A 25,684-nucleotide genomic window follows, 5' to 3' on the forward strand; every position below is an offset into this window, starting at 1 on the left:
CTGCTCTATTAGAGTATATCTTGATAATTGGAAGTGGAGGGGTGGAAGGACTTTAGCCCCTCCCCTTTGTGCTACATCCATGCATTTCAGTGCTAAAAGTTCTTTGGAACAGTTCATAAGTCATTTTGTGGACTCCCACAGTAGCATACTGATCGCTAAAATGGTACAATTTTACGACTCCTTGGAAATCCAATTAGATTTTGTACCACACCTTTAATTTTCATGGCTAATTATACCTAAAAGGTAGCTTTGAAGTGATAAAACCGCGTGAAATGAAATTCTGCCCCGTCCGATTATAGAGGTCGCGACACACCCGAATATTAATGGTTGTAGCTCCGCTTACGAGTGGAGGAATGAAACAAACTATGGCTGCTTAGAAAGTACATGTATTCCCCTAACAGTCAGTGGTGGTTGTGAGGAATTTCATCTTTTAGTGGAGGATTGCTGGGCGGTGTCCGATAAAAGAGGTAAACTTCCGATATTAGAGGTTTTCGGACAGTCACTTTAATTGGCTGTAGCAAAGCAACCACAAAAGCTTTCCAGCCCAAATTTTGGTACATTGCTAGGCTAAGTGTGAAGTTTATCCGTGGAAAAATTCAGAAGATTCGGCGTAGTAGTTTCTGAGAAAAAGTGTCCGATTATAGATGGTGTCCGACAATAGATCGCTTACTCTAGTCTGAATAAAGTATGTTACTGGTGTTACCAGGCACTGTACTGCTTTCTTCTGATGGGCTAAATGTTTCACAGTTGTTGTACAATTACAGAAGTTATTTTTACGTTATTTTACAATAAAATAACTAGTCGTTTCCTGTTACTTGTCGTACATTTTTTTGTTGTAGTGCGAAGAAACAAGCAGGGCAATGATAGACATAACGCAATGGAGAATAGCTATAGGTACTCATCACCTCCGGTGGAGGCGTAATTCTAATTACGGGTTAACAACTTTAGGTGAGTACCATGTAGACAGATTAATGTTCTTCATTACGTTATCGGTTAAGGTATTCATTAGTATGCATGTTTTTATTACTATGCTACTGCTGCTACAAGCAGGTGATGTTGAAAGTAACCCAGGCCCAAACTTTTAATATCAAAGGGGCAACCCATTTGCACAGTGTACATATACATATTATATGGTCAACTTATAAAGCTGATGTCAACAGTAAATTTTTTCTTTAAAATCATATACACACCGGCACATAAGAGGCAAAGGGTTACTGCATAGTCAAATTTACTTGGTTATGTGTGACCCGGTCCTAGTAATAATAATAATAAGTAATAAAATGTCTTAAAATCACGTGATTTTTCGTTGCAGTGGTTCGTAGGGTTCTTCGTATGCCACGATATTCACTCTCAACATTGTTCAAGTAGTCTATCATCAACTCAAAGTATCAGTGGTTTAATTTTATTGATCAGTTTCTGGTGGCAGCACGATCTGTGCAGCTTTTTGGCGACAAACAAAATGTTTCTTCCTCTGGAGGACAGGACAAGCAGAGCAGCAACTGCGCCGTGGGTCAGCAATGACCAGTACTAGGTAAAGTACCTGCATGCGGAGTATGGTTATAATTGAAGCTTGTTAGCCATCTGGCTGAGCCATCTATATGTTGAAATTCGGACTAAACGACGCGATTTTTGCAAACAAATACCAGAATGGTTGATAAATCAGTGTAACAGTCTCCAACATCAAGGATGCAAAGCTTATAAACACCTAACAGTACGGCTATTTCGCCCAGTAAACGCAGGGGCGGATCCAGACTTTTAAAAAGGGGTTACACTTTGGAATTGCAACTTCAGCCTAGCTGTAAGTTGAGACCAAAAAAAAAAAAAAAAAGGTCATGACCTGCTGACAATAGCTGCCCCTCACCATAGATGCCCTCACCAACTATATTTCCTTATTTATAACTAGATACATAGCTTGCTACACTGCTCCTCAAAAGACTACTGTGACTGCTTTATTAGAGTATCTCGGTTTGACTGCTCTATTAGAGTATCTCGGTTTGACTGCTCTATTAGAGTATCTCGAGTAAGAGAGCCTATTTCAAAAGGGGGTTCAATGGAACCCTTTTAACCCCCCTGAAACGCATAAAGCAATCCAATGCATGAAACAAGCACTCACGTGATCGAAAGTCAAATTAAGGAAATACCCATGAAATCGCTTTCATTTCTGGAAAGGAGCCTTGAAGTGTACTCCTTTTGTAACTATTTGTGTTAACTGTTCATTCAGGCGTGGTCTGGGCCAGTGCAGGTGTGTCTTATACTGTGATGGCATCATACCCCAAGAAGTAGTATGTGCAACATCAGTTGATGATTTTAAGAAATTGATTGACCAGTATTCATCTAACACTATGTATAAATGTATGTAATTAGTCTACTTGTACTTTTTTACCTGTTGATCAGGTGTAACAGGCTGTTTAGCCTTACAAATTACCTGTAATAATAAATAATAATAATAGGTAGGGTCCGCAATGAAAAATTGATAATCACGAAATTACTCCCCTACTATTTCAACCTGTAGGGTATGTCAAAGTATTTTTCTACGTGCCAATAAATCTTATTTATCTTTCTCCATACGACGGGAGTCGCGATTGTTTTGTGCTGGAAATCGTGAAAAGTTGCGCGCTCTCCGGATGAAGCCGGCATGGGTTATTAGTATTATTTGTTTTTACTGTGCAGAAATCACAAATGATTATAACGCACAGATATAATAATAATTACTTAAGTTGTTACAAAAATTATCCAGGGAAGGGGAATTAACTATATATGGGGGGAGGGGGTTCCAAAGTTTAATCACAGAGGGGAAAAAAGAAAATTTATAAGAGTCAATGTTTGTCGTCAGTTTCCTGTAGTATCCTTTTCTTAATTGCGAATCATTAGGGGTAAAGTAATCTTTGGGGATATCAATAAGATCATTAATAATTCGCCGTGCCTAGAGTCACGGCACCGTGACTGGTGCTAAAGTCACGGCGCAGTCAACCAGAATTCACACAGTAGTTGTATGAAGGTAAGTTTTTGTTGAGTTTGAGGCGAGCTGGGGTTGGCAGAGTCTAGTATTCCCCGAGCATTCGACTTTAGGGCACGCGCCTAGTAGTATTCCCCGAGCATTCAACTTTAGGGGATGCGCCTGGTAGTATGCCCCGAGCATTCGACTTTAGGGGATGCGCCTTGTACTTTAGAGTTAGGTTAGGGTAAAAAGGGTTCAGGTTTAGTTTCTTCTTTATTGGTGTTATTTATATAGGCTTCTTCATGAATGACATATATAAGGTACAAACTAAGGGAGTAGGGTAGCTGGAACCGCAGTGATACACTGGTAGAGCACCGGGCTAGAGTATGGGACATCCTGGGTTCGATCCTCGCTTTATCCAAACTTTTTTTTTTCGTTTTCTTAGGTTTTGTGTCTAAGTTTTTTTTTATTCACGTGATTGCCGTGACTCTAGGCACAGCCTTAATAATTTTATACATCATTATAAGTTTAGCTCTCTCTCTTCTTTGTTGTAAAGGAGGTAAGTTAAGTGTGCTTAGCATGCTAGTAACACTAGAGTAACTTGAAAACTCATTTAGGTACAATCTGGCCGCTCTTCTCTGTACTGCTTCAATTCTATTAATATTATTTAAGGTATGGGGATCCCATACAGATGATGCATATTCAAGCACTGGCCTGAACATACTTCTGTAGCAGTTACATTTCACAGTGCTTGGACAGTGGCGTAGGTTTCTGTAAATAAAGGCATTGATTTGGTTAGCTTTATTGGTGATTGCTTGGATATGGTCATTGAAGGTAAGCTTGTTGTCGATGGTGACCCCTAGATATTTGGCAGATGGAACTTCCTTAATGGGGGAATTTTCAATATAATACGTGTGCAAGATAGGATTGTGTTAGCTTGTTACTCTCAGGCATAGGCGGCGGAAAGGGGGACTAGGGGGCTGAAGCCCCCCTCAGAATGATATCACACCGAAATTATCTTTCTTGGAGTGGGGCTGAAAACCGTGATAAAGATCGAGATACTCTAATAGAGCAGTCACTCTAATAAAGTAAAGTAGTCAGTGTGTAGCGAGCTATGTAAGGATTTTTATGTAGTTTATCAGCTAGAAATGGTAGCTGGTGAGGTGGAAAACTCTTGTCAATTAGTTGTGACATTTTTTTTTTCTTTGGTCTCACCTTACCAAACTATAGAAATAAGTCTGGGTCAACCCAGCGGAGCCTCCCCTCATATCAACTACTTCCTCCGCCGCTGCTCTCAGGAGCTCACATTTCAGGATATTGAATGTCATCTTCCATCTGTTGGCCCATTAAGCAAGTAAGTCTAAGTCCTGTGTAGGCTTGAGCAGTCAGCAATTGATGTTATTCGAGAATACAACAATACGTCATCTGCATACAGTTTGATCTTATTGTGGATGGAAAAAGGTAGGTCGTTAATAGAGTAAGCCACCAATGTTCGACCACCATCGGTTCGGACTCGATTTTTCTTTAAACCCGCAATGAAAATTTTTACTCTTGCTATGCCTTTGGAGAGGTCTAGGCCATAAACTCTCGTATGCAAAATTTCAGACCTGCAGCTTTCTTCGTCTGGCTGCAGGAGCTGCAAAAGTGACCTGTCCGGATGTTCTCAATTCTCGGACAAAAATATGTATTATCGGTCGAGTGGCACTGCTCGTAATTCTTGAAGCTAATCAAGTCTTTCTGTGCTTGATATGAAAGAGCATCTCTTATACTCTCCAAATATATGCAGATATTTGGCTTAGTCCTTATTGGCTGTGAATAACAAAGCTCCAAAGTCACCTCTGTCGTGCAATCTTAAATTCGGCCACATGTGGAGCTCATGCAAATCAAATAGTTACCTATATCGAATTCATAGCTATTTTATGAACATTGAGAGTATCAGCTACCATTCAATAGTAAATATATACATGCATGATGACCTCACCTTGATTTTTGCCAGAATAACTACATTGCATTATAGGCTTCTCTGACAATAGCAGCCTGGCTACTACACCCAGCACACATAGTCTATACACAATCCAAATCCACTTAAATAGGGTTTTTACTATCCCCTGTCTTAAAAATGGCAAACGTTTCTCTCCAAAATGTCCAGGACATTAGCCAGATTGAAACAGTCTAATAGAACAGTCACCTATCATACAATTGGAGCAGTCAGAAAATCTGAGGGCCATGTTCAGGCATATTCACTTCAATAAGACTATTGTTATGTGAATTTTGTTTATTACAACGCTTAAATACTGATTACATGTGATAATACATTAGCTGATCGTTTTATTAGAGTATTTGACTGCTCTATTAGAGTATTTCGATCTGGCTAATGTCCTGGACATTTTGAAGAGACAATTTTGACATTTTTAAGACAGGGGATAGTAAAAATCCCATTTAAGTGGATTTGGATTGTGTATATGTGTGCTGGGTGTAGTAGCCAGGCTGCTATTGTCAAAGAAGCCTAAATGCAATGTAGCTGATTCCGGAAAAAATCAAGGTGCGGTCATCGTGCATGTATCTATTTACTATTGAACGGTAACTGATGCTCTCAATGTTCATAAAAATAGCTTTAAATTCGACATAGGTAACTACTTGATTTGCACGAGCTTCACACATGGCCGAATTTAAGATTGCACGACAGAGGTGACTTTGGAGCTTTGTAATTTACAGCCAATAAGGACTAAGCCAAATATCTGCATATATTTGAAGAGTATAAGAATTGCTCTTTCATATCAAGCACAGAAAGACTTGATCAGCTTCAACCATTACAAGCAGTGCCACTCGACTGATAACACATATTATTGTCCGAGAATTGAGAACATTCGGACAGGTCACGTTTTACAGCTCCTGCAGCCAGACGAAGAAAGCTGCAGGTCTGAAATTTTGCATGCAAGATTTTATGGCCTAGACCTCTCCAAAGGCATAGCAAGAGCAGAAATTTTCTTTGCGGGTTTAAAGAAAAATCGCGTCCGAGCCGATGGTGGTCGAGCATTGGTGGCTTACTCTATAAATCAAAAACAATAGAGGGGCAAGAACCGGTTCCTTCCCAAACTTGGCATATATAGTCTAGGCCTATACCTGATTATAACCCACAGTAGAAATAAATCGATTTTCTACTGTGGATTTGGTACAGAGCTACTCTTTGCCGAAACTCGACCGAAAATCACGTATTTTTGGATTCGGAGCAACCCAGCAATCAACAAAAGGAAAGCCCACAAACCTTCACTATACAGCAACATAGTTTAGTTATCACTTCATGCACAGCGCAAGTTTCATGTGGATCTGAGCTTTCCTTCCATCAAACTAAGCGGCATGAAATTTCTTCCTAGCGCGTCTGAGACTATAAATGGGAGGCGTGGCTGTAATAACTCCAAGTTTTAGTTTCTCCAACAAGTGATTTAGGTTATAATATTATGCTGTTACCTCCTAATGGTATTAGTCTCCAACTAGAAATGGATCACGTGATTATGGATTGACGTTCCGTGTGCATTATAGCTATACGTGGTTGGCTACGTAGTGGTACAATCTAGGCAAATTTCGCTAGTATTTTTATCAACATCTGACTGCGACACCACTGACGAAGCTACTAGAGTTAGGTACAGTAAAACTTCGGTCCTACCAAAAATGGCTGAGTTGTTTGCATGTAAGATCGAGATACTCTAATAGAACAGTCATATAAACAGTCGTGGTATTTTAACGGATTTGAAGCAGACAGCTGACAAAGAGTATTGCATACTATAGTATATATTTTAAACCAAAAAAATCATTTACATCAGTGGTATATATAAGTTTAGCTAGTTTGTACTTAATTGCTTCTTAAAAGTAAGGCCCCTATTTGGTGATTATTAGTTTCTCATCCACCGCCCGCATCCTTCTTAAGCTACCGCATGGTAAGCCATTATTTACTCTGCGCATGCTCAGAAGAACACGTGATACCAAACCGTAATTTTTTGTTGATGAACGCTACAATTCGCTATATATCACCAGGAGAACTGTTGTTTTCCTTAGCAAATTGCTGCAGTACCAGTTGCAATCGTGCTCTATCGACTTCATCAAAGCAGGCTTTCAGTTGACTGTCGAAAAACAGTTGGCGATCACGAAAAGTAGAATAAGCTGGTGAAGGAAATGTTTGTAGTAAGAAAGAAAGACAATTTGGACAAGGTCTCTGCATCAGTGTGTTAATATTATACAATAATGGCATAATGGTAATACCCTCCCGCCCGCATCATAATAATTAGAAAGGCTGGATGAGAAACTAATAATCACCGAATAGGGGCCTAAGGGAGGTAGAGTAAGCCACCGATGTTCGACCACCATTGGTTCGGACGCGATTTTTCTTTAAACCTGCAATGAAAATTTCTGCTCTTGCTTTGCCTTTGGAGAGGTCTAGGCCATAAACTCTTGCATGCAAAATTTCAGACCTGCAGCTTTCTTCGTCTGGCTGCAGGAGCTGCAAAAGTGGCCTGTCCGAATGTTCTCAATTCTCGGACAAAAATATGCATTATAGGTCGAGTGGCACTACTCGTAATGCTTGAAGCTGACCAAGTCTTTCCATCTTTCCATACTTGATATGAAAGAGTAACTCTTATACTCTCCAAATATATGCAGATATTTGGCTTAGTACTTATTGTAGGGTCGGCAATGAAAAAATCGATAATCACAAAATTGCCCCCCTACTATTTCAACCTGTAGGGCATATCAAAGTATTTTTCTACGTACCAATAAAACTAATTTACCTTTCTCCATACGATGGGAATCGCGATTGTTTTATGCTGGAAATCGTGAAAAATTGCGCGCTTTCTGGATGAAGCATGGGTTCCTTCCCATACTTGGCATATATAGTCAAGGTCTATACCTGATTATAACCCACAGCAAAAATAAATCGATTTGCTACTGTGGATTTGGTACAGAGCTACTCTTTGCCAAAAATCGGCCGAAAATCTCGTACTTTTGAATTCGGAGCAACCCAGCAATCAACAAAAGGAAAACCCACAAACCTTCACTATACAGCAATATAGTTTGGTTATCACTTCATGCACAGCGCAAGTTTCATATGGATCTGAGCCTTCCTTCCATCAAACTAAATGGTATGAAATTTCTTCCTAGCGTCTGAGACTAAAAATGGGAGGCGTGGCTGCAATAACTCCAAGTTTTCGTTTCTCCAGCAAGTAATTTAGGCTCCAATATTATGTTGTGACCACCTAATGGTATTAATTTCCAACCAGAAATGGGTCACGTGATTATGGATTGATTTTTCGTTTGCATTATAGCTATACATGGTTAGCTATGTAGTGGTATAATCCAGGTGAAATTTCACTAGTATTTTTATCAACATTTGACTGAGACACCACTGATGAAGCATAGAGTTAGGCATAGTAAAACTCGGGTCCTACCAAAAATAGCATGTAAGATCAAGATACTCTAATAGAGCAGTCATGCAACCAGTCTCCAGTCTTTCTATACTATTCTGTTCTCTTTAGTAAGAAAGCGGAATCCATAAACAGGAAGAATTAAATATCAGGGTAAAGTGCAATTGGAAGGAAACCTCAATAGTATCAGATTACTTGTTGGGGGCACACCATAAATGAATCCACAATATGAGTGCATGGCTATACTCAGAGGCAATATTTATAGACAAGATTAAGTAATAAGAATAATTATGCTGCTAGAGTTTCAATTCACTACAATAGCTGCAGAGGCATTTCAAAAAGAAATTTTGTTATGAATTGGCCACCTTGCACTACTAAATGGCACAACACACACTTTCGATTAATTAGCTATACCTTCATACTAACTGTACTGTAACTGTAAGTTTTGTACATTTAATGATTTGTATAGGTCCTTCTAGTATACTGCTAAGCAAAAATTCATCACACAAACTGGCTGTCAAATTTTAATGGCAGAAATATCAATCTATTGTGCAAAATTGTAATTTTCCTGTGCCTTAATTATACTCCCTGGTGGAGGCTCTGCACAGTAATAAATACAATACAATATAATTATAATTTTAATGGTACAAACACATAACTATAATTATATTTTAATTAATTTTGCAAACTTTTAAATTTCTGTTTTGCTTGTAGGATGTGCATGCAATTTTATGTTGATCTATAGACTGCGTATGGTATATATTTGGTAACATATTGCATGAGTGAGATGTAGATATTTACTGTAGATATCCTTTTTATATAAGTTTAAGGACTTATGATACTTGGTATAACATGCATTTTCAATGACCTATGTCTTCCCACTATGGATCTATTACCTTAAATGTGACTTAAAATGTTGTGCATGTAATTTTCTTCAATGACTTATAAACCTCACATAAATTTAGGAATGGCTATACACATGCATAGACAGCTCTACAAAGTGCATGCTATACATATATTATAGGCACTCAGTACATTGTGGCTGTTGGTACAGTTATCCAACAGGCCTTTGATGTGGTTTCTCACAATAAAGCCAAAAATAAGTAATACCCTACAGCTTTGGGTTAAATTTCTTGTTTGTTAAAGGCTCATATATCAAGACACACGGTAGTGTGTCGTGCGGCCCAAGAAGCCGGCGCGCCACACCGTGAGTATATTGACAGGAAGAACGAAAACGTCATTTTCACACCTTTGTATCTCGGTGATCACGTATCTGATTGGAACCAAATTTGCTACACAGTTGCCCGCCAGCCAAGGGAGTCTACATTGCAAATTTGAAGGAAATCGCTCAAGCCATTTCCGAGATACGAGCTGCCAAAGTTTCGTTTTTTTTTCTTCGTTTTTTTTTCTTCTTCGTCTTTTCGCACACTTGCAAAAATTGCTATAACAAGCAAACGCGTACTCTGATCGCCTTGAGATTTGGCACACAGAAAGGGAGTCCAAAGGCGAATCCTAGCATCAAATTTGGTACTAATCCGATGAATGGTTCAGGAGTTATGACCGATTATTCGCGTAAAACAAGACCGATTTGTTGTCACGCCTACAGGGTAAACCGCTTCATGGAATGAGTTGAAAATTGCTATGTAGATGGAGTAACCATCGTAGGAGTGCCTTTTGGTGGTTTGAAAGGAATCGAGATAAAGACCACGGAGATATGACACAAAACCCAACCTGTGTCACAATTACGTGATCGATTTTTATGAATAAAAAAGTATTAGTTTTCACGCCTACTAGGCAAACCGCTTAGAGCAATGAGCTGAAAATCGGTGTATAGCTGGAATAATCTTCATAGAAAGTCCTTGCAGTAGTACAGAAGAATCGGATTACAAACCACTGAGTTATGATTCGAAAGCCAACTCCGTGTAGCAAATGCGAGATCGAGATACTCTAATAGAACAGTCACCCTAATAGAGCATTCGGCTAATTTATTTACTCCATTATAGAATTTTATTACATCACAAGTAATTCTGTAGGGAGTTCAGCTGCAAACAGTTAATCTTATAGACAGTTCAGCAAGAAGACAGTCACCATGTGGAGAGTTAAGCAAATATACCACTATAGAGATTCAGAACATTACAAGTCACACTGAAGAAAGTTCAGCTATAAACAAGTCATGCACTGTGTAGAAAATTCAGCTACAATTAAGTCACTCTCTAGAGAATTCAGTTACACAGAATTCAGCTACACACAAGTCACTGTGGAGAGAGTTTAGCTACAAACAAATTACCCTTTAGAGTGATCAGCTACAAACAAAACACTTTGCAGGGTGTTCAACTGCAACAAATCAATTACCTTTAGAGCGATCAGCAATGAACAAATCAACACAAATCTACCTGTAGAGAGATCAGCTAGAAACAAATCACCCTGAAGAGAGTTCAGCTACAAAAAATCACCCTGTAGAGACATCAGCTAGAAACTAGATACAATGTAAGGAGTTCAGCTACAAGCAATCACCCTGTAGAGAGTTCAGCTAAAACAAATCAACTTGCAGAGAGATCAGCTACAAATAAATCACCTTATAGAGAGTTCAGCTACAAACAGATTACCTGTAGAGAGATCGGCTACAAACAAATCAACCTGCAGAGAGATCAGCTATATACGCACAAATCAACTTGTAGAGAGATCAGCTACAAACAAATCACCCTGTAGAGAGATCAGCTAGAAACTACACACAATGTAAGGATTTCAGCTACAAACAAATCACCCTGTAGAGAGATCAGCTACAAACTAGACACAAAGTAAGGAGTTCAGCTACAAGCAAATTACCCTGTAGAGAGTTTATCTACAAACAAATCAACCTGTAGAGCAATCAGCTAGAAACAAATCACCCTGAAGAGAGGTCAGCTACAAAAAATCACCCTGTAGAGAGATCAGCTAGAAACAAATCACCCTGAAGAGTGGTCAGCTACAAAAAAATCACCCTGTAGAGAGATCAGCTACAAACAAATTGCCCTGTAGAGAGATCGGCTACAAACAAATCAACCTGCAGAGAGATCAGCTACACACAAATCAACTTGTAGAGAGTTCAGCTACAAACAAATTACCCTGTAGAGAGATCGGCTACAAACAAATCAACCTGTAGAGAGTTCAGCTAAAACAAATCAACCTGCAGAGAGATCAGCTACAAATAAATCACTTTATACACAGTTCAGCTATAAACAAATTACCTTGTAGAGAGATCGGCTGCAAATTAATCAACCTGCAGAGAGATCAGCTACACACAAATTAACTTGTAGAGAGATCAGCTACAAACAAATCACCCTGTAGAGAGATCAGCTAGAAACTAGATACAATGCAAGGAGTTCAGCTGCAAGCAAAATCACCCTTTAGTGAGTTCAGCTACAAACAAATCAACCTGCAGTGAGATCACCCACAAAAACGCACTTGTACAGAGTTCAGTTACAAACAAATCACCCTGTAGAGAGATCAGGTAGAAGAATTCACCTTGTAGAGAGTTCATTTACAAAGAAACCATCATATAGAGAGTTCAGCTACAAAGAAATTACCCCGTAGAGAGTTCAGCTAGAAGAAGTCACCTTGTAAAGAGTTTAGCTACAAAGAAACCATCATGTACAGAGTTCAGCTACAAAGAAACCACCTGTACAGAATTCAACTACAAACAAATTACCCTGTATAGAGATCAGCTAGAAGAAGTTACCTTGTAGATAGTTCAGCTACAAAAATACACCCTGTAGAAAGATCAGCTAGAAGAAGTCACCTTGTAAAGAGTTTAGCTACAAAGAAACCATCATGTACAGAGTTCAGCTACAAAGAAACCACCTGTACAGAATTCAACTACAAACAAATTACCCTGTATAGAGATCAGCTAGAAGAAGTTACCTTGTAGATAGTTCAGCTACAAAAATACACCCTGTAGAAAGATCAGCTAGAAGAAGTCACCTTGTAGAGTGTTCAGTTACAAAGAAACCATCATGTAGAGAGTTCAGCTGCAAACAAATCACTCTGTAGAGAGTTCAGCTACAAAGAAACCACCATGTAGAGAGTTCAGCCTCATACAAACCACCTTGTAGAGAATTCAACTACAACAAATCACCCTGTAGAGAAGAAGTTACCTTGTAGAGAGTTCAGCTACAAAGAAACCACCATATAGAGAGTTTAGCTGCAAACAATTCACCTGTAGAGAGTTCAGCTAGAAACAAATCACCCCGTAGAGAGATCAACTATACGAAGTCACCTTGTAGAGAGTTCAGCTACAAAGAAACCACCACGTAGATAGTTCAGCTGCAAACAAATCACCCTGCAGAGAGTTCAGCTACAAAAATATCACCCTGTAGAGAGTTCAGCTAGACGAAGTCACCTTATAGAGAGTTCAGCTACAAAGAAACCATCATGTAGAGAGTTCGGCTATAAAGACACCACCATGTAGAGAGTTTAGCTGCAAACAAATCACCTGTTACAGAGAGTTCAGCTACAAAGAAACCATCCTGTATATAGTTCAGCTACATTTCAAGTCACCCAGTAGAGAGATCAGCTGCAAAAAAAATTCTGTGGGGAATAATGAGCATGTAATAAATATATGTATATAATTTGTATAATTACTAATAAAATCAAAAATAATTGAAGTACTAAAATTCTTCTTTAAGTTCTTTTCTTCTTCCTGTGTTAAAGAAAAAACACATGGGTTAAAAAAGCCCCAAAGCCAGCCATAGGCCGGCTTTGCAGTATACAAATACAAAAAGAAGTGATATCTAATCAAAAAACAGCCAAGCTGTAAAAAAAGGTGCGGCCCCCATAAAGGCCATGGTGAAAAAAGATGTGAAATCCAAGGTGGCGGCCAAGAAATGGCTGTGATGGTAGGTTAATGGTTACATTTTAATAACGGCAATTCAGGTGAATTTTGTGCCGCTTGGTCTTGGCACCAAATTCACCTGAATTGTTGTTATTAAAATGTAACCATTAACCTACCATCACAGTCATTTCTTGGCCGCCAACTTGGATTTCACATCTTTTTTTACCATGGCCTTTTTGGGGGCCGCACCTTTTTTTACAGCTTGGCTGTTTTTGATTAGATATAATATAGCACAGAGTAACTGCCTGCAGCCTGCTGTGAAAAAATAAGATTGAGCACATACCTCCCTAATGTTTAAGAACAAATTAAGTACAAACTATAGCTAAACTTATATACCACTGATGTAAACGATTTTTGTTGGCTCTAAAAATATAATATAGTATGCAATACTCTTTGTCAGCTGTCTGCATGCTTCAAATCCGGTAAAATACCACGACTGTTTGCATGACTGCTCTATTAGAGTATCTTGATCTTACATACAAACAACCCTGCTATTTTTGGTAGGACCCGAGTTTTACTATGCCTAACTCTATGCTTCACCAGTGGTGTCTCAGTCAAATGTTGATAAAAATACTAGTGAAATTTTACCTGGATTATACCACTACATAGCTAACCATGTATAGCTATAATGCAAACGAAAAATCAATCCATAATCACGTGATCCATTTCTGGTTGGAAACTAATACCATTAGGTGGTCACAACATAATATTGAAGCCTAAATTACTTGCTGGAGAAACGAAAACTTGGAGTTATTGTAGCCACGCCTCCCATTTTTAGTCTCAGACACTAGGAAGAAATTTCATACCACTTAGTTTGATGGAAGGAAAACTCAGATCCATATGAAACTTGCGCTGTGCATGAAGTGATAACCAAACTATATTGCTGTATAGTGAAGGTTTGTGGGCTTTCCTTTTGTTGATTGCTGGGTTGCTCCGAATTCAAAAATACGAGATTTTCGGCCGATTTTCGGCAAAGAGTAGCTCTGTACCAAATCCACAGTAGCAAATCGATTTATTTTTGCTGTGGGTTATAATCAGGTATAGACCTGGACTATATATGCCAAGTATGGGAAGGAACCCATGCTTCATCCAGAAAGCACGCAATTTTTCACGATTTCCAGCATAAAACAATCGCGATTCCCGTCGTATGGAGAAAGATAAATAAGTTTTTTTAGTACGTAGAAAAATACTTTGATATGCCTTACAGGTTGAAATAGTAGGGGGCAATTTCGTGATTATCAATTTTTTCATTGCGGACCCTACTTATTGGCTGTGAATTAAAAAGCTCCAAAGTCACTTCTGTCGTGCAATCTTAAATTCGGCCACATGTGAAGCTCATGCAAATCAAATAGTTACCTATATCGAATTCAAAGCTATTTTTATGAACATTGAGAGCATCAGCTACCGTTCAATAGTAAATAGATGCATGCACAATGCCCGCACCTTGATTTTTGCCCGAATAACTACATTGCATTTTAGGATTCTCTGACAGTAGTAGCCTGGCTATTGCACCCACCACTCATATACACAATCCAAATCCACTTAAATGGGGTTTTGACTAACCCCTGTCTTAAATATGTTAAAAGTTTTTCTCCTAAATGTCCAGGACATTAGCCAGATCGAAACACTGTAATAGAACAGTCACCTATTATACAATTGGAACAGTCAGAAAACCTGAGGGACACGCCCAGGCGTATTCACTTCAATAAGACTATTACTATGTGAATTTCGTTGACTGCAACACTTGAATACTGATTACATGTTAAAATGCATTGGCTGATCGTTATATTAGAGTAATCGACTGCTCTATTAGAATATTTCGACCTGGCTATTGTCCTGGATATTTTGAAGAGAAACTTTTGACATTTTTAAGACAGTGGATAGTCAAAACCCCATTTAAGTGGATTTGGATGGTGTATATGAGTGGTGGGGGCAGTAGCCAGGCTGCTACTGTCAGAGAAGCCTAAATGCAATGTAGCTATTCAGGAAAAAATCAATGTTCGGTCATCGTGCATGTATCTATTTACTATTGAACGGTAGCTGATGATCTCAATGTTCATAAAAATAGCTTTGAATTCGATATAGGTAACTATTTGATTTGCATGAGCTCCACATGTGGCCGAATTTAAGATTGCACGACAGAGGTGACTTTGGAGCTTTGTAATTCACAGCCAATAAGGACTAAACCAAATATCTGCATATATTTGAAGAGTATAAGAATTGCTCTTTCATATCAGGCACAGAAAGACTTGATCAGCTTCAAGCATTGCGAGTAGTGCCACTCGACCTATAATACATAATATTTTTGTCCGAGAGTTGAGAACATTTGGACAGGTCACTTTTGCAGCTCCTGCAGCCATACGAAGAAAGCTGTAGGTCTGAAATTTTGCATGCAAGAGTTTATGGCCTAGGCCTCTCCAAAGGCATAGCAAGAGCAGAAATTTTCTTCGCAGGTTTAAAGAAAAAATCACGTCCGAATCAATGGTGGTCGAACATTGGTGGCTTACTCTATATCCTCAATCTTATTTTTTTACAGCAGGGCAGGCAGTTATTCTGCATGTGCTATATTATATATATGAGGCTTTAACAAACAAGAAATTTTAGGTTTTTCACCCATAGCTGAAGGGTTTTACTTATTTTTGGCTTTATCGTGAGAAACCGCACCAAAGGCCTGTTGGATAACTGTTATACCAACAGCCACAATGTACTGAGTGCTCTATAATATATGTATAACATGCACTTTGTAGAGCTGTCTATGCATGTGTATAGCCATTCCTGAATTTATGTGAGGTTTATAAGTCATTAAAGAAAATTACATGTACTTTAGAAATCATATTTTAAGTCACATTTAAGGTAATAGATCCATAGTGGGAAGAAATAGGCCATTGAAACTACATGTTATACCAAGTATCATATATCCTTAAACTTTATGACTCATAATAAAAAGGATATCTATAGTAATGTCTACATCTCACACATCAGGGGCGTAGGAAGATATTTAACTTATGGGTGCCCAGTGGTAAAGCTGAAGACCAAAAAAAAAGAAAGGTCGCGACTGCTTTATTAGAGTCATTGACTGCTCTATTAGAGTATCTCGATCTTTTCAGTAATATGTAGAGCTCCATCTTCATCTATCAAAAACTATTATCTATCATTGGTAGACTTTATGAGCTAGTCAACTTTACCCACCTTTTAATTATGGGTGACTTTAATTTTCCAACTATCAATTGGGCTGAAAGCTATTGTGCTGGTAGTGATAGTTCTGCAGCATCCGCATTTTTTGACACTGTTCAAGACAGTTTTTTAGTCCAGCATGTTGCCAGTAGTACACGTCACAGACAGGGCCAACAACCTTCACTTTTGGATTTAATGTTTACCCTTGACCCAAACTCTATTGATGAAGTCACACATCTATCCCCTCTAGGTAGTAGTGACCATGTTTGTTTACTGTGGAAATTTAAGTGTTTTGATGATTTGCCTTCCAAAAAGAGTGTCCCTATGTACAACTACAGAAAAGGTAATTACGAGGCTATGAATGATTACTTTGGGAGTATCAACTGGTCTGAAGTTCTGTCTGGCAATGTTCATGATGATTGGCATGTGTTTAAGGTGACAGTTCAAGATGCCATAGCTAAATACATCCCGACTTCCATTCCTAAGAATAATAAACCTACTCCTTGGTGGTCCAAAAACCTCTCTAAAGCCATTAAAGCTAAGCAACTTTCCTTTACCAAATATCAACATTCCAAATCAAGATCTGATTATGCCACCTATGCAGCAAAACGCAATGATGTCAAATGTAAGATACGATCCGCTAGAAATTCTTATGAACGGTCCCTGTTAGACAAGCTACGTTCTAATCCAAAAGCACTGTACAATTACATCAAGTCTAAACAGAAGATTAGACCTAGTATTGGCCCATTGATAAAGAGTGATGGTTCTCTCACTGCTGATGATCAGGAGATGACTGAAACCCTAAACCAATTCTTTGAGTCAACATTTACCAAAGAAAATTTATCTAGTATGCCTGTTCCCTCCTTTGTGTCTGAAGATAGTATTTGTGATATTGACATAACAGAGTCAACAGTTCTTCAGAAGCTACTTGAGCTCAAGGTTAACAAAGCTCCTGGCCCAGATGGTATACATTCTTACGTCTTAAAAGCTTGTGCTAACACACTTTATGTACCTTTAACCATTCTGTATTCTCAATCCTTATCTAGTGGTGTCCTCCCTGATGAGTGGAAACAGGCACACGTTGTTCCTGTTTTTAAAAAGGGTCCAAGAAACCAAGCTTCCAACTACAGGCCAATTAGTTTGACATCTTTAGTTGTTAAGATCCTGGAATCTATTATACGTTCTGAATTGGTAACCTTTCTTGATGGGCAAGGCATACTTAATGGTGAGCAACACGGTTTTGTAACAGGAAGTCCTGTTTTACTAACTTGTTATCAACTTTTGAAGAGTGGACTTCTGCTTTGGATCAAGGATTTGGCATTGATGTCATATTTCTAGACTACAGTAAGGCATTTGATTCTGTACCTCATCATAGATTGATCTCCAAGTTGGAGGCATTTGGTGTTCGTGGTAATTTGTCTTTGTGGCTATCAAACTTTCTTTCCAACCGCTTCCAGAGAGTTGTGTTGAATGGTCACTTGTCGTCTTGGGCTCAGGTGGTGAGTGGAGTCCCCCAGGGGTCTGTTTTAGGGCCCTTGTTCTTTATATTATATGTTAATGTCATCCCAGACCTTATTGAAAGTAATGTAAGAATGTTTGCTGATGATACAAAAATTTATTTTGTTATTCAGAGCTTTGACGATCACCTTAGGCTGCAAAGTGATGCTGACCGATTGTTGCAGTGGTCTCACACATGGTTGCTTCGGTTCAATATAGCTAAATGTAAGCTGATGCGGATTGGTAACTCTGCTCCGTTCACCTACTCTATGCTGGACAGTTCCACCAACTTACCCTTTGAAATCACAGAAGTGCAAGAAGAAAAAGATCTTGGTATTTGGTGCACTGAAGACTTGAAACCATCTCTACAGTGTCGTAAGGCTGCAGCAAAAGCTATGCAAGTTCTTGGTTTGCTAAGAAGGTCCTTCAAACTTTTTTTCTGTTGACTTGTTGACTTTTTTGTACAAAATGTATGTCAGACCTCACTTGGAGTATTGCATCCAGGTCTGGAGCCCTTACTTGGCGAAAGATATTGATCTCCTAGAGAAAGTACAGAGACGTGCCACCAAGTTATTACCTAGTTTATTTGATTTACCATACGAAACTCGTCTAGAGAGACTTGGTTTATATTCACTGTATTGTAGACGTCAAAGGGGAGATCTAATTGAGACCTACAAGATATTGAATGGTTACTATGACATCAACCCTACCTCATTTTTCATTTTGAGTAGTACGGATACCACCAGAGGTCACCACCATAAACTCTTTAAATTTCGATCTCGGCTGCTAGTGAGGCATAATTTTTTCACCAACAGAGTAGTTAATTTGTGGAATTCTCTTCCAGCAGATGTTATTTCTGCACCAACCGTGGCATTGTTTAAGAAGAATCTTGATGATTTATGGAGAACAACAAGATATGGGCACTCTCAAAGGCCTGCGGCCTAGCTTGACAGTCTTGTACTGCCAAGCAATTTTTGTCCATTAATTATACAACCAAGTAGTAAGAATAATAAGAAATGCGGTTAAAATTATGTCATTAATAATGAATGAATAAATAATAAATAATGTTTGAGAAAACTATGAGGTCTAGAGACATGAACTAAGCGGGGATAGATTCGCCTGTGAATGAAGGCACAACCTTATAATAAGTACGTCTGTTCATGCTGATGACTTTACCGTACGTGTAATTCTATATAACGCCCGGCACCATGCCCTTGTTTAATTACAGATTGCTTGAACGAGAAGATTAGTAAACTTCCGCGGAGAGGCCAGGCGCCACTTTACTGGTAAGCAACAACATTACAAGTATGTTTAAACGTTTGTAACTGCGTCTTTTGTGTGCAGGATATGTGCTCCAGGCGTCATGCAGTGAAGGACCAGCTGATGACCAGTTAGGATACCAGCTGATGCGCTTATAAACAACCAGCTGGAACACCAAGGTAATGAGTAATGTAATACTTGTACCGGTAGTTGTATTATAGGTCTACATCTTCATCCTTCATCTGGCTTGCTAGCGGCTGGAATTATTTTCATTATACCGTCACCTTCATCTGGCTTGCTGGCGGCTGGAATTATTTTCCACTTGGCTTAACTACTAGTCTACTGTGAGTCTGTAATAGCTAAACAAGAAGCCGATGCAGTGCTGCATATACAACAATGTGTAACTATCTCCTGTATGTTGTGCATGGCTGTAAGCCGCTGTATGCATAATATTATCCACCTCAAAAACACCTTCGCTGTAATAAAGGCGCGCCCAAGAAACTACAAGTGCCTGGAATCCAATGTAAAAAAACAAAAAGAAAAAACAGCTCAGCTGAAGTGAAAAGTAACTGGTATCTTAAAGAGCTGATATCTGAAGCGGCCAAGAATACAATTACTAAAGTTTAATTCATGCAAGAACACCTTGGCTATAATACAGGTGTGTACATGAAAGCAACTGGCAACTGTAATGGCTGATATCTGAAGCGGCCAAGAATGAATGGTCATATACAACTAATCCAAAAATTTAACACTGAACCTTTATAATTCAGCTGTGTTCTATATTCACTCTTGCTGCATCGTAAAATAATTTCTTTTAACTCTAATTGGCTGGTAATTTGGCCGCCTTTTTTAATAGTCAGTATAATAGAGCAAAAAAAGGCGGCCAAATTACCAGCCAATTAGAGTTAAAAGAAACTACTTTACGATGCAGCAAGAGTGAATATAGAACACAGCTGAATTATAAAGGTTCAGTGTTAAATTTTTGGATTAGCTGTATATGACCATTCATTCTTGGCCACTTCAGATATCAGCCATTTCAGTTGCCAGTTGCTTTCATGTACACACCTGAGGTGTTCTTGCATGGATTAAACTTTAGTAATTGTATTCTTGGCCGCTTCAGATATCAGCTCTTTAAGTTACCAGTTACTTTTCACTTCAGCTGAGCTGTTTTTTCTTTTTGTTCTTTACATTGGGTTCCAGGCACTTGTAGTTTCTTGGGCGCGCCTTTTTTACAGCGAAGGTGTTTTTGAGGTGGATATCACTCATTTTTGTCAGTGATAGACTCTACATTTGGTTTAAAAGGTAATTTGTTTTGGAAATGAGCAATTAACACTAATGCAGAATATTGTCTTGGAGAGTCAGTAAAATCCAAACATAATAATGATTGTTTCATAACACCGTAAATTCGGAAGTATGAATTTACAGTGTAGTATGACTGTTCTATTAGAGTAAATCTATCTTTACTGCCTGCATGTGACGAATATATCTCATATCTGTGCATGTTAAATGCTTCAGACACCTAATTAAACTTGCAAGTGCCTAACTAGTTCACAGTTGCTACACAGCTATAAATACATTTGTAATTGTTATCATCATAATAATTTATCATGTTATAACCATTTTTTAATATTTTGGTCACAACTTCAGGATTAGAGCAGCAGAGAAAGGAATAGAAGACTCAACCATCAAGACTTGTATATGGGAAATGGAACAGTATTGCGATGGACAATGCCAGTACTAACCCCTCAAGGGTGTTGCAGTACAGTATAGATGCAAGACCAGAGCCTCGATCGTCATCTTTTGACTGTGGTCACAACTTCAGGATTGGAGCAGCAGAGAAAGGAATGGAGGACTCAATCATCAAGACTTGGGGAGATGGAATAGTATTGCCATGGACAATGCCAGCACTAACCCCTCAAGGATGTCACAGTGCAGTATCGATACAACCACTCCAACCAGTGCATAAGACCAGAGCCTTCATCATCACCTTTTGACTGAAATTTTTATACTTGAAGCAATTAAAACAAAAAAAAGTTGTAGTACTTATACTTTCCTGAGGGAGCATGTCCCCAGAGTCCCAGACTCCCTTGCCTGTTCAGCAGAATAATAGGATTGAGCCTTACTACCACTTTCACCTTTATTCTTGGCCCGGATGTACATATCGGCAACATAATACAGTAGTTGTAGATAATGCTAGTTAATGCCCCTAGCTATAGGGGTGGAATTTTTCCCTATATCACACTATCACAGTAGTTCTTCTCGCAGTTCTTTGCCTGGCCATCATCAACTGCTGTAAAAACATTAGTCTCGTCCCCCAGACCCTTCCTCAAGCATGCTTATCACACAAAAATGACTTAGTTTAGCAGTGCACAAACAATTATTGACAGCTTATACTATATTAAAGTACACTTACCGCATTGTTGAACCATGTATACCACCAGAATCCACCGGATTGACAACTAACACGTGATCTATTTAGGGGAAATCTCGTGGAAAGTCCCTAATTACCTTAAGCGGACACTCGTGATACGTGGTTTTAAATTGAGTGGTTTTAAATTGAATGGTTTAAGGGTGCTCTGTACAGTTCGTACAAGGCTTCCCAAGACATAGTCTGTTTTGCACTAAAAGAAATATTATGGTCACTTAATTAGTCTGTGACATGTTGACACATTTTAGTGCCCATAAATTAGGTATCCCATAGCAACAAGCTCACACATCTTGCTATTCTACACCCTCTCACTTAAATTAGAACTACTCCATCATGTTTAATCCAATGGACATGAAATTTTCACACAAGCCACTTTAGTAATTTTTCCAAAGAAGAGTGTTTGCCATTTTTAAATAGCAAGTTCAGATGATGAATAACATGGAAGTAAAGAAAAGGATTTCTGGGAGTGTCAACCCGAAAGATAAATATGTGATGAATGAGAAGCTAAAAGACAAAAATAAAAATGCACAATGGTTTGTGCTGTTTAGCATAGTGTATCTTAAAAGTATCAAGGCTCTTGTGTGTAAACTGTAGGACTAGTTCTAGTATAAAGGGAAAAACTGTAACTCATGTTCTAAAGCAAATTTAGCAGTTGTGTTTGGACTAAACTGTGTACTAGTGTTAGCTTATATCCAGTAAAAAAGTACAGAACATTTGTTAAAACCATTTGTAAGTTATAGAACAAATTAAATCTCATGGGAAGTCAAATAAGCAGACTGTACAGAGCACCCTTAAGAATGTAACTGGATGGTGAGGCGTACTTTAATCGGCTCGACTTTAATGAGAAACTCGAGCCCCTCGTGAGAAACTACTGTACATCGCTTGTGCAACGCTTGAAGAAGTAAGAGTCAAGAATACTGAGGTACTCTATGACATATTCCGGTCTTGAATGCTAACGAAACGAGGAGTGAAGTTTGTGCAACGTGTCATATCGCCACACACTGATTCACCGTGTTTGTGCGATAGGGTTTTTGACCTGTCCACCAGATGTTGAAAGGAAATTCATTCCACCACATGTTGAAAGGAAATTCATTCCAACTTGTGAAGTTATTGATATACTCATTGTTGGGGTCCACGGGGACATCGATGATCATTTACCAGTCAGCTGTAAGTAATGTCACAACAGAAGGAAAGGAACCATTTCCATATCCCTATGGCATACTGATTTTCTAGGTCAGTTTATGTACACTCAACCACAGAAATGTAGAACTTTGGTTGCAGGTGAAAAATAAACACCTTTTTACTCAGTTACAAGAGATTCACCAGCTGGGATAAAATGTTGAAGTGAATGTCATTAGTACCAACTTGTTCATCAGGTATTGGACAATTCCAAGTGTCCAGATTATGCAGTTGTCCTCATGTTGAAGTTTACATGTTTAGGCAAGTTCCACAACATCCTATAATCTATTACTATATCAGTGTGGAATAATGCTTATATGATATTTTTCATATTCCAGGCTTTAGGTGTATTGTATTTAACACCTGCTTGTTGGTTTTTGCAGGCCATCTGGTCATACTGGTTTATCCACTAGCAGTTGAATGTGATCATGGTACATATGTAAGTTGAGACCACGCAAGAACAAAGATACAGGTGTCATGAATTTCAGGTCAGTTACCGTTCAGAGGAATTGTATTATTACAATTGTTCTTTTTGTAGCTATCAATTATCAGTGACCAGTTTGTGATAGCGTACTTTTGTTTGACTAATGACCTAATGTTCTGGTTTACATGCTTACCCAACAGTTATGTTACTCACTTAACCTGCATATGGGATATATATATTTTTAGTTCATTTTGATTATCCATCCTTTATTGGTACAGCCTGGCATATTGATTTTTTGTACATTGTCTTTTTAATTCAGTGCCTGCTGGATTGTTTTGTCAGATATCAAAACAGGTGTCTGGTGTTGCGACCGATGTTCCAGGTCAGTTTGCATGTGTGTTTAATTTAAGGTTGACTTCAGTGCCTGCTTATTCTTTTACAGGTCTCGGTATCGAGTGTCATGAATTTCAGGTCAGTTGATGTACAGAAGAATTGTATTATTACAATTGTTGTTTTTGTAGTTATCAATTATCACTGTATACTAGTGATGTGAATTTGCAGGTCAGTCTACTCAGATGTATCGGGCATAGTGTTGATGGGTTCATACAAATATCCAGTGTAGACTGTAGTGGCATCAAGGGTGTTAATTTCCAGGTCAGCTTACATGTTGTGATGTTAGTGATTTTTTCCTAGTACCTAGATGTTAAGTGTATTGTATTTAATGCCCACCTGTTATGTTTTTAAATTATGGTATATCAGTGTAGACAGTGCAACAGTAAGCCTTCTGTGTTGTAGTAACTATTTGTTTCATAATTATACTTTTGTCCCGGAATGGCACAATTTTTTTGGGCAACCAGTGTGAAGTCCAGTGTTACAAACATTGTATTATGACCAAGTTGTGATAGCGTACTTTTGTTTGACTAATGTCCTAATGTTCAGGTTTGACATGCTTACCCAACAGTTATGTTATTCATTCACTTAGCCTGGAATATAATTTTTGTTCATTTTGATTATCCATCCTATTATTGATACAGCCCGGCATATTGATTTTTTGTACATTCTCTTTTAATTCAGTGCCTGCTGGATTGTGTCATCAGATATCGAAACAAGTGTTTTTGGTGTTGCGACCGATGTTCCAGGTCAGTTGCATGAGTGTTTAATTTAAGGTTAACTTCAGTACCTGCTTATTCTTTTACAGGTTTCAGTATCGTCATGCTGACATACAAGTAATCATCACTATTGTTGGAACTATTTTTAGTCAAGTCTTGATGTGATGTTGATTAACGTTGTTACACATTGTTGTATGTTTACCATATGGCAAGAAATTTTCATGGCCATCATGAAATTTGAATATTGTGTAAGTTGTGTGGAACAACCCCAACTCATACATGGTCACTAGCAAACCACGAACCACATTCGAGTCACAACACCACGAACCATGCACATCCGAGCAATCCATTACAAAATTTTGTTGCACCATTTGTGTGTGCATAATACTTGATGAAAGCCACAACACAAGCTACGTGGTACACACTACATAGAGGTGGTAACCCCTAAAGCCTTGTATTCACCTTACCAGCGTTTGTGGTTAATCTATTAAAAATTACATGTATTGAACATTATGTTGGCAAGACATTTTTCATTATTAATTGTGTGTGTGTGTTTTGTTTTTTGTTAATTGTACTCCTTGCCATGCCCACCTGTGGGGCTTTTTATGCCCTATTTTTGTGGTAGCATGTGTCCGAGGACATTTGATTGTAATTGTTTGTGTCATCAATAATACTGATGGTTCTTCTCTCTTGAAGAGTATGTTTAAAGCACCTTCGCTGATTTTGTTCTTCACACCATAAGACAACTGGCGATTTATAAACGCTCGCATGGGGTGTGGTACTAAATCGAATTTAAAAGATTTTTGCTTAAAACGCCATCCCTAGGGAACTTACGGTTCAGCACGCTATCACAACTTGTTTATCAGGCATTAGAGTTTGTGTCCACGTCGTGTCTTTAAAAGTTATTGTAGGGAATAGAGGTTTGATTGAAGAAAATACGTGTATAGGCAAACCAGGATTGGATAATGTCAGTGCTAGATGGACTATATAAACACGGCTATGTTGACTGGTATAACGTGACAGTAGTTGTAACATAAGGTAGAGAATAAAGTGAAATACGCCTATTTTTTATTTTGCGATGGTTACTTTTTTATTTTAGCGAGGTCGCAAGAAAACTATGATGATGACGACTCCTAAAGATTATCACGTAACGCAATACAAATCTATTGAGAGATGTTGCATAATCTAGGGCTAATATTTTGAAACCGGCCCTACACGTAAATAACTCACAGTAGTGGCCGCGCGTCTTTTAATTGGGCGTGTGCTTTGTAGTTTCTTGGCTGCGCGACTCACTACCGTGAGTCTTGATAGACTGTGATCACTGTGCCAATGCCACACCACTGATATACAGGTACATCACCAGTGGCCTCTAGTTACAACAGAGTCTGTTG

The 25,684-nt window shown here is 38.5% G+C and overlaps 1 protein-coding gene across 5 annotated transcripts in view; it reads left to right on the plus strand.

Annotated features, from left to right (window-relative positions):
- Positions 1-24,716, plus strand: part of LOC136257589 (uncharacterized) — a 53,633-nt gene extending 28,917 nt beyond the window's left edge. The window contains exons 2-10 of one of the 5 annotated variants that reach the window (XM_066050853.1): positions 840-948; positions 20,801-22,553; positions 22,608-22,957; positions 23,144-23,248; positions 23,504-23,566; positions 23,627-23,655; positions 23,706-23,838; positions 24,259-24,323; positions 24,383-24,716. In XM_066050853.1, coding sequence (XP_065906925.1) covers positions 23,558-23,566; positions 23,627-23,655; positions 23,706-23,838; positions 24,259-24,323; positions 24,383-24,458 — 312 coding nt within the window. In that variant the 5' untranslated portion in view covers positions 840-948; positions 20,801-22,553; positions 22,608-22,957; positions 23,144-23,248; positions 23,504-23,557 and the 3' untranslated portion in view covers positions 24,459-24,716. Of the gene's footprint in view, positions 1-839; positions 949-20,800; positions 23,022-23,143; positions 23,249-23,503; positions 23,567-23,626; positions 23,656-23,705; positions 23,839-24,258; positions 24,324-24,382 lie in introns of those variants that run through there. The other 4 variants (XM_066050837.1, XR_010702084.1, XM_066050844.1 and 1 more) reach the window with 4 other exon arrangements.
- The last annotated feature ends 968 nt before the right edge of the window (positions 24,717-25,684 follow it).

Source organism: Dysidea avara, chromosome 1 (assembly GCF_963678975.1).
Source record: "Dysidea avara chromosome 1, odDysAvar1.4, whole genome shotgun sequence".
NCBI lineage: Eukaryota > Metazoa > Porifera > Demospongiae > Dictyoceratida > Dysideidae > Dysidea > Dysidea avara.